This window comes from Gymnodraco acuticeps, unplaced genomic scaffold (genome assembly GCF_902827175.1).
Source record: "Gymnodraco acuticeps unplaced genomic scaffold, fGymAcu1.1, whole genome shotgun sequence".
Taxonomy (NCBI): Eukaryota; Metazoa; Chordata; class Actinopteri; order Perciformes; family Bathydraconidae; genus Gymnodraco; species Gymnodraco acuticeps.
In genome coordinates, this window is record NW_022990274.1 from 4,765,789 (window position 1) to 4,776,110 (window position 10,322).

General features: G+C 37.5%; 1 protein-coding gene across 2 annotated transcripts; it reads right to left on the reverse strand.

The window, feature by feature from the left end:
• Positions 1-1,824: 1,824 nt before the first annotated feature.
• On the reverse strand, positions 1,825-10,322 carry LOC117549532. Of its 2 annotated transcripts, XM_034221530.1 has the most exons (7): positions 10,168-10,322; positions 8,599-8,690; positions 7,024-7,294; positions 6,815-6,943; positions 5,631-5,762; positions 5,487-5,539; positions 1,825-2,950 (listed from the first exon to the last, which is right to left on the reverse strand). In XM_034221530.1, the coding sequence occupies exons 3-7, from the start codon at positions 7,289-7,291 to the stop codon at positions 2,672-2,674; spliced, it is 861 nt and encodes a 286-aa protein (XP_034077421.1). In that variant the 5' UTR covers positions 7,292-7,294; positions 8,599-8,690; positions 10,168-10,322; the 3' UTR covers positions 1,825-2,671. The 2 variants fall into 2 exon arrangements, with proteins under 2 accessions (XP_034077421.1, XP_034077422.1); XM_034221531.1 differs by lacking the exon at positions 8,599-8,690.

The following is a 10,322-nucleotide window of genomic DNA, read 5'->3' on the forward strand; positions in this document are numbered from 1 at the left end:
ACACGTGACTTTATGTCAGATTCCTGTGTCTTACGTGGAGAAACGTGTGCAGTGGTTTGCACAAAGTGCCATGTTGATTTGCAAATTGTGTGAAAAGCTGAAAACGTTTTTGGAGATTTGAGCCGATGTTTTGCTCTTTGAGTGTCAGTTAAAATAATTGTGCTTTATGTATAATTTTATTGTGTTAGCGAGAAAAACTGTAACATGACAAACCCATTCATTCAAAAACAAAACCGTAACAGTGGTGACCTCTAGTGGCTTAAAAGATGAAGTGCAGCAGTCTGCATTCAACTACAACATGTGCATTATTAGTTCATTCATGTAGTGGACTTCAATCAGAATGTATCAATGTATGGACCCATGTGGATCAGTTGGTAGAGTTGTTGGTCCATGAAGTGGGGCTCGGTCCCCATGTGGAGGACCTGGGTTTGAATCCAACCTGGGACTATTCGCTGCGTGACATCCCCTCTTTTTCCCGCTTTCAACACTGGCACTTTAATAAAAGCACTGGTTGCCCAAATACATCTTTTACTAACAAAACAATATGTACTAATGTCTCCCAATAACAGATAATATTTCAAAAAATGATAAATAGGAAACTAATGTTTATAAGATTACACTTTACAAATGTTGATTCTGACATTATGTACGATCCTTTCAGAATGTTACTAAAAAAGGAAGAGGCTGGATTTCAAAAAAGTTGTTTAATATTTTAGTCAAATTTCAAATAGACGGTCAAGATAAGTTGATATAATGAATGTGTTTCGGTCAGTCAATGAGTTCCCATCATTTTCACATCAGGGCCCTGTAAAATAAGCTGGTTTTGTTAATTAATCCTAAATGAATGAGGTTTTTAAGATTTGGGTCATTGGTATTCGGGAATTTTTACTCTTACAACCCCTGAGTTAATTTCATGATTTCATACTAGATTGATTGCTTGAGAAAACCCACTCTTACCAGTCTTACGTCTTCCTGGATCACTCACTGTTTCAATCTTTAGGAGATGGAATTTACTTTTGGATCTGTTATCTCTGCTGATAACAACACTGTCAGTGAACACAGTAGGATTGGACGACCCTGAAAATATGAACAACAATCGTGCTTCTGAAACGTTTTAACAAAGAATAAGGGCTGGGGACTTTCTCCGTCTGCCTATGGGCGGACGGGGGGGAGCCCTCAGCACTCTTTCCGAGCACACTTTTCGCAAGGTAAGCACGTCAGGGTGTGCTGTCAGCCGCAGCCCGGACTTCTCCACGGTTACAACCGAGGGAGAGGTGAGTGAGGCGCAGCGGCTGCTAAAGCCGGTCAGGGACAGTGAGGTGGAACGGTGTTGTTGGACGACAGTGCGTGTATACATCGGGGCTCCGCCCACTGTACCCATAGAGTCCAGTAGAGGGCGAGCCCGTGAGAGACATAACGAGGGGTTACGTATGGTAACCCTTGTTATATAAGCACAGGTGGAGCCCTCTACTGGGGCACTGTCTGTCCTATACCGCTCCTACATTACTTCAGTAAAAGGTTTTCATGGAGGATTTGTTATGTCATTTATTTCTGTATCTTTTTTAAACTACAGTCAAGCTTACTACTAGGTTTACTTAAGTAAAAGTTAGGTAAATATTTCTTAGATTGTTAGTTTTTAAAATTATTCACAAGTTTGACTAAAATGCTCATTGCATGTTTGAATGGAATCAAACATCAAATTGTGTTAAACACAATGCGCATTTTACTAACATGACAAACAAATGATAACAACAAACAAATCCTTAACAATTGCGACCTCTAGTGGCTCATAATAGATATTACTAGTCCATTTACTCAGGAATATCCAGTATCTACATTTCCTTTTTATTTGTTTTCTCCTAATGACAGATGACAGATATTGGTGCAAGCTTTTTATCAGGTTTAAAACACACATTTAAATATCCCCAGGATCCCCAGTGTGAATGACAGCGATTGGCTCCTCATCAGGAAGCTATTGCAAATAGTGATTTTACCTTAAGGGTCACCAATTATGCCGTATTCACTTTTTCATGTATATTATACATAAATAAAATCCGATTGTGGCCACTTTATGATGACATCATTCGTTTTTTGGGTCGTGCATCCACTGGCCAATAACCAACCATGGTAACAACCGCCCACCTTATCACATGAATCTCCTCCTAAAGCAATATAAATGGCTTATTCTGATGGGTGTATGGCATGCTACAATGCATGATCTCTTAGGGATTTTGAACCAAACACTTCAGAGACATGTTTTGTATATATACAAATACAATAGCTGTCCACTGCTCCTAGTACTAGACCCCTGGTACTAGGATGGGTTAAAAGCAGAGAACAAATGTCACTGTGTGCTCTGCATGTGTGACCATTAAAAAGGGTTTCATCCCTCCCAATATTATTATTATATCTAAGGATCTAAACAATATTGTTGAAAAAGAGTATAATAGGGGACATTTAAAATACCAAAACCTTTTCCAATTGTAAGCTAAAACCCCTAAAATGCAAACATTGGCTGTTATCCTTACTATGTGTAAAGGATGTATTTCAAATATGTACTTTTCATCAGAAAAAACAACAGTTAATAATGAAATATACAAGACAAGATAACATCATAACACCCATGTCTTGTTCACCTTAACTGTTAATACATTGTTTCCACTTCTGCTCATCACCATTGGATTTCGTTGAGATTCGGATAAGTCTCAAGAATATCAGGCTGTTTGAGAACTTCAAGAAAAAGAGAGCAGGCCTTTTCATCTTTTCTAATCACTAGGTCGATGAGCTTTATGATGGTTTCCTCTCGCTGTGAGAGATCTTTCAAATTCCCATATTGTCTATTTGAGACAATATTCTTTTGTTGCACATTCTGCAAAATGAAGGATGGATCCGCACTCAGGCAGTCAATGAGTCTCAACTTGTTCGAAATAATCATTTTGGCAGCCGGGCCCTGGAACAGACAGTAGAATTGATCATCAATATTTAACAAAAGTTTAACTTGTATTATGGACAGGACAATGGTTTTGTCCACTTTAACTCCCAACTTTGTGATGTAAGCTCTAACTGATATGATTTTAAAAAAATGTTTTTACGACTGACACTTTTCACCAAAAACGTTTCACATACTGTACATCTGGAGCCTCAAAATGGTCAGATAGAGCCGCCCGACAATTAGCTTAGCTAAGCACACAAACTGGAAGCAGTGGCTGTGTACATTTTGACAATTATCTTCGTAAAAATACATGTTTGCATTGTAAACCAGTCCCGCCTCAAAACCCACCTTTTCAACTCTTTATCTATAAAGCCCCCCCCCTCTTAATCAACTTCCTCCTGACTGCTTTTCTGTTGTGTTTTTTTGTTTTGTTTTGTTTGTTTTTTTGTTTTGTTTTGTTTGTATACCCCCCCTCCCAAATGTAAAGCGTCTTTGGGTCCAGAAAAGCGCTATATAAAATTAATATATTATTATTATTAAACATTTATGCAGTTTATGAATTTCGAACAGCTTATATTTATGGGCTCAGAACAGTCTCATAATACACACATGCACACAGAAGGATTCACACTTGTATTTCATGATCCGCAAAAGGATCCACACTTGTGTTTTTCAATGCACACACAAATGTGTTCCGTTTCATATACATGTAAATAAAATCCAAATACAGAAAAAAGTTTTACATATGTATTTTTGATCCTCACATATTTGTTTTCCGTTTAAATCCTCTGAACCTGCAAACACAAACCGCTTTCTGTGCACGGATCGCTGTGCATTCGTGTGTGGGTTTTTTGAGACTCCCCTGACGGTCAGCCGATTCGTACTTGTAATTGTTTCTATCTATAGTCAATCAGATGTCTCCTCCATTCTAAGCCAATCACATGAGGGTATGATTTATTGCGTTCATGACGTAGCACTTCATATACGCATTTTGCGCTGTCCTGAGATGACAGGTCCATGGAGCCTGCAGGCGCTAATCTCAGGACTGAAGGACCGTAGCATAGTCGTCTTTATTTTTACGGTATTATTATTCAAAGATAAATAAGGAAGTGTGTGATGAGATAGCAGAGAGGTTTCAGCTCCTTATTAAATCAAAGAGGCTTAATGTTTTCGATTATATTATTTCACTATAGCTATGTGGACGGTGTCAAGGTCCAATGTTGACCAAATTAATCAATAGCGGGTGTAACTAAAATACAAGATGTTTTTATATACATGTATATATATTATTATTGATAATAATAATGTAAAATATTTTTATTTGCATGCATTACCTGTTCGGAAAGTGGTGCTGTACTGAGAGTGGCGATTTTATTTTGTAATTATATAATACTTGTAATAATGTTGCGTTCACACCGGACGCGATGCGAATAATCGCTCGACTTTCTTGCCGGCTGTCAGCTGTTTACTCTCCTCATTCATCTGAGTCAGCTTCAGTGGGCCGGTCGGGCCACTCCGATCTGCCCACCTCGGTACCGGCAGGGCCATCTAAAGTTGCTTTGACAGGCGACAGAGGTCCACCGTTTCCTCGCAGCGAGGCTCCCCCCGTTGACAGTTCACACACTGTCTAGCACCCACGGAAAGTGGCGCTGTACCTTAATAATATAAAGGCTTGTATTTGCGTGCATTTCCTGTTCGGAAAGTGGCAATGTACTGAGAGTGGAGGTGTCCTGAGATTAGCGCCTGCAGGCAGGCTCCATGGACCTGTCAGCTCCACGCTGCGCAAAATGCGTACATGAAGCGCTACGTCATGAACGCAAGAAATCATACCCTCGTGAGGGCGCGCTCATGTGATTGGCTTAAAATTGAGGAGACATCTGATTGGCTATAGATAGAAAAAATTACAAGTACGAATCGGGTGACCGTCAGGGGAGTCTCAAAAAACCCACACACGAATGCACAGCGATCCGATCCGTGCACAGAAAGCGGTTTGTGTTGCAGGTTCAGAGGATTTAAACGGAAAACAAATATGTGAGGATCAAAAATACATATATAAAACTTTTTTCTGTATTTGGATTTTATTTACATGTATATGCGGATCATGAAATACAAGTGTGAATCCTTCTGTGTGCATGTGTGTATTATGAGACTGTTCTGAGCCCATACTTTTGTCTGAAATTGCACACTGCGGCTGTATCCTCATCAGAAGTGACGATTGACGCTGTTAGCTAGCTGTCTAGACATGTTCGTTATTTTCATTTGTTTGTCATGTTAGTAACATGTGCATTGTCTTTAACACAATTGGATGTTTCATTCGATATAACATGCAATGAGCATTTTAATCAAACTTGTGAATAATTAAAAAAAAAAAAGAGAGCTAGTTTGGCGATGTCAACTTGCTATTACCCCTGTTAATTATTACCTTAAACAGCAGAGGCATACAAAGGTCACCCTTGAGTTTATCCCATTCTTGGTAATGACAAAAACTCCCCAAAAAACAAAACAAACTATTTTATAATGTAATGGTTTCTACAATTGTGTGTATGTGCTGTACCTGATGGGATGGCAGTGTCTCGTCTACTGATGGGGTGGCAGTGTCTTGTCTACCTGATAAGAAAGCAGAGTTAGGATTGACTAAAATGTCCAGATAGAACATTTATACAGAACAAATATGTAACGCAAGTTGTTTAAATCTTACCTGTATTCACTGATTTCACAGACACTGATAAGTTTAGAACATCAATTTTGACATCAGATATTTTGTCAGCACAGATTACACTGCCATTAAGAGCAGTGTAATCTCCTTGGAGAACTGGTCCAACAGCAGTTCCTGAAATAAGAAAAAAACATGAATCATTTAAAATGACTACAAGGAGTCTAACGGGTTATGTAATAAAATACTGATGCATGTATATGACTTACAAAAGCAAACAAGACTATAGGCAAAGAGATTGTTTCATAAAGTCATTCTGAATGCCTGTCCCAGGATTTCCCACAAAATCAGACAAAATGATTTATGGCGTAGATGGAAGCAGGAAGAGGTGTCAGGAAGAGAATAGTTATTTGACATGAAATGATGTGGTTATGGCTGATACTGGATGTAGGATCCATGTATGTGTATTGTTGGCATGTCAATGTATTTTGTTTATATTTATCTTGCCAGATGCTCACAGAGAACTCATTCATCAACTCACCACAACATTGGTATTGTACAGATCTTCAATAAACAGCTAACTAAACTGCATCCAACGACCAGAAAATGAATCTGTTATGTGTCTGTGTACAGTATGATCAGTATGATTTAAACCTAAAATAATGTCAACCAGAATCTAGGACATTGAAACATCCAAATTGCCATTAAACTGGAGTAGCATCAAGATAAATAGAATTTGAAAGAATCCAAAAATAATCCTGAATTGTCTATTGACCTGGTTTGTCGTCAATATGTGAATAAACACAAGTGGCTAAATCAAAGTTGAGTTTGTTTCACCATCATCATATAACAGTTATTGACCTTATACTGTATAGCTTTATATAGAGATACTTTGTGTTTTATTTATTTTTTTGAAAATGTTATTTTGTGTGAAATCTTGTGTAAATAAAGGGACAGTGATAGAGCTGGGTTCTATTTCTTTGTAAATAAATTGCAAGATATTGTTTTGTATGAATTTGCATGGGGGGCTACCGATATTGTCCACAAGGGTTGCCAAAATAAACACTTGAATGTCCTCGAAGTTGCGTAAAATGTTGCTATCTCTTATTTAATGTGTTTAGAATAAGGTCCATACCAACATTGATTTGTAAATGATTGATTCTGAAGTATGCAAATGCGATTTTTCAAATTATGTGATTTCATCCTGTATTGGAAATATATAAGCTTACCAGTTTTCCAACTCCGTGGATCCATCTCCGTTTTAATCTCCATGTTGAGAGTTTCTGCTTTTACATCTGTTATCTCTCTTATGGTAACAACACTGCAACTGTCAGCGTGCGCAGTGGGTGCAGCTGACTCTGTAAATGTTAATAAAAAGCATATGTCAGCTGCATGTTGAGGTTATACGTAGCTGTACACAGGAATTTAGAGGCCTTACTTTGAGGTGCAGGGTTGAAAATCTGCTTCAGTTGCTTGTAGTGCGCTTGATTCTCCTTCAGGATGTCTAAGAAAGAGTGACAGGTATCGTCTCCCTTTGTAATTATTATGCTCAAAAGCACTTCCATCTTTTCTAATGCATTGCTTTGTTTTTGTGCCTCCCGAAACTCGTTCATGAGTAACATATTCCCACACTTGGTGAGGATAAAATCAGGGTCCTCTGAAAGCCACGTACAGAGTCTTGCCTTCACGGACTCCAGTTTGTCCATGATCTGCAACGAGAGAGACATTATATTCGGGGTTATGGCAGTTTCACAAATACTTAAAGTATCAAACAAGAGCAAAGCATTAGCCAAATGGTGTGATATGATTGCCTGTGGTGTGTGGTGTTCATCATTTTCTATAAACAACATTCAAAAGACAATATGTAAAAATGATTTTAAAATGTTATCATATTGAGACCATGGCCATTTTGTTTTACATTTGTGGTGACACACAAATGTGTTGATGTTTGTTATAAAAATTGGGGTCAATATATTAATACAACACAAATAATCTTCACTGAAAATGACTGAAAATGTATCATACTACAAATTAAAAAGCTTTTGGTTTCACACAATAACAATACTAACAATACCATTTTATAATTACACAATTACAACGCAAATGTTGTGTGCCTGGGAAAATTCTAACTTTACAAAAAATATGTAATGTCCAAAAAATATAACACATATTTAATTACGTTGCCTGAAATTGTATAGTTGAAGATTATAAAAAGAATGTTCTTACCCCATGTCCTAACCACTTGTTGGTGTTGCAATTGTTTGAGTACAATATGTTTGACTGTAGGCTCTATTTGCTCATTTTACTTAGGTTAATAACCTGAGTACCTCTTCCACCTCTGAAAATAACCAGTGTTGAGCAAGTTACGTGTAACTAGTAATAGTTTAGTTACTATATTATATTACTTTAAAAATAATAACAATAAAAATACAAGTTTTTGTGTTGTTTCACTGCTTTCACTGGTATTTTGCTGACTAGTTCTCTGAAGGCAACATACACGACCGTTGCGATGGGCAGCATGTCCTCAACAACATACCTGGCAATCAATCTGTTTAGTTGACTCTGGGTGACATGTGGCGATTTTAAAAAATCGTTTTTTGGCTGTTTAGATGGTGTTGCTCCATCTGGTTGAGACGGTGGGGTCTTTGGCGACTAGTTTTATAGCCCCTTAGGTACTTCAGGAGATTGGCATTGCTGTTATTCGATGCGGACAATGCTTTCTGTCCTGCACACAGTTTACATTTGACCCTAATATTGTTTGCGTCCTTTATCCCCACAAATTGAAAATAGTGGTTATATCTCCAAGTTGTAAATGCGCTGCTGCTCTCGCTGATACTTGCATTTGCCATTGTGTGTGTGTGTGTGTGTGTGTGTGTGTGTGTGTGTGTGTGTGTGTGTGTGTGTGTGTGTGTGTGTGTGTGTGTGTGTGTGTGTGTGTGTGTGTGTGTGTGTGTGTGTGTGTATTTTTCCCCATAAGGCAAGACCCGCCCAACTCTGTCTCTGATTGGCTTACCCTGAAATGTTACCCCGCGTTAGTCAATCATCACTCCTCTCTGGTCACTTTCACTTTTCCATGGTACTGTGAGAGGACATCGCTGTATTCGCCTGTAAGTTACATCCGCAGGGAGATTCGGTTCAGTTGGATCACATAATGTAACGCAGTAACGCACTCATTTAAATCACAGTAACTACTATAACAGCGTTACTGAATGGGAATAGGTAACTAGTAAGTAGTAACGTTATTAGTTACCGCAAAAGGTAGTTGCGTTACAGTAACGCATTAGTTTGTAACGCGTTAGTCCCAACACTGAAAATAACACCAATGTCTCTTTCATTTGTTTGCGTTAAATTAATATGATCTTTAAGAAACTATTAACGTTTTACACGGTAAAGTATTTTGGAACAAATAGGAAGTCAACACTTTAAGGTTGCTTCATAGTATTTATTTTAGTGTTACACGTTGGTAGATTTTAGGGTAAATGTGGATTTGTTGTTCCCGGGTCATTCTACAGAAAAGGTGGAAGTACTGTCACTTACTTTTGCAGACACCAAAATACATGATGTTGACCTAAGACTCACATTCATTATATATGTTGAATAAATAGAGATTGTCTTTGCAATGGTAGGCTACTAAATAAAAAATGGTTTTATACATAAATTGCAATTTATTTAAAATGCCAAGGTCAAGGAACTGCCTTGTCACTTTGATCATACATGGAAGTGGAGCCTATAGTTTTAATTTTTTTTCAATAAATAAATCTAATTTATATTTACATAACACTACAAGCATTACATATAACACTGAAATGGTAATACAAAAAACCGCACATTATTATTAATAATATCAAATAAATGTCAGTCACCCAAAATTACGTCATTGGTGTAACTTACTGCTACACAAAACGCTTTTATTTTTTAAATAATGTACTGTCTCTGAAGTGCCTCCTGTAACAAGAGATCATTTGAGGCAGTGCAGTGGACAAAGACATAAGGAAAGTCAGATCTTCTTACTTTGTTTGTTAAAGGTGTCATTTTATCTTCAAATTTTACATGCGTCTTTCAAATCTGTCATTAGTGTTACTCATTGCATAGCCCTAGGGGTGAACATTGGAATGGGAAAATGTATTGTATTGAAGAGTTAAACGATTTAGTTATTGACTGAAGCCACATTTGGTCTGACACATTGCAGCCATTTTGTTAAAATGGTAGTGTTTTCTCCAAATTGTCACTGGTTTTACCGTCACTGGTGTTACTCTTCTTCCTGGTAACACGTAACACCAGTGACGTTCCTATATAAATAAGCTTTGTATTGTATAATGTATACAAATAATAAGAATACTTTAAGCTCTACTTGTTGTGGATTCATCAAGTTAAGAGTTAGTTATTGCTACAGGTTTTAGATGTTTTTAGAAGGAATATATTTCAGCAGATTTGTATCACCCAGATTCCACCTTTTCTGTAGAATGACTCCTGTTCATAAAAAACAAGAACCGAAAGTAAACGTGTCTTTGTTGTTACACAATACTATAGCGTAACTGTACTTTACCAACACTTTACTGAACAAATAACGCACATAACTTACCTTTTATTAGCGTGGATTATCGCACAAAACCAGCAGGAATCAAAATGATTCTAAAGAAAAGTTTGCCACTTAGAAACAAAAAGTCTTGTTTTCCCTCGGATTACGCACACTGGCATCAGAGAAAGCACTTCCTCATTCTCTCAGAGTTTGGGCAA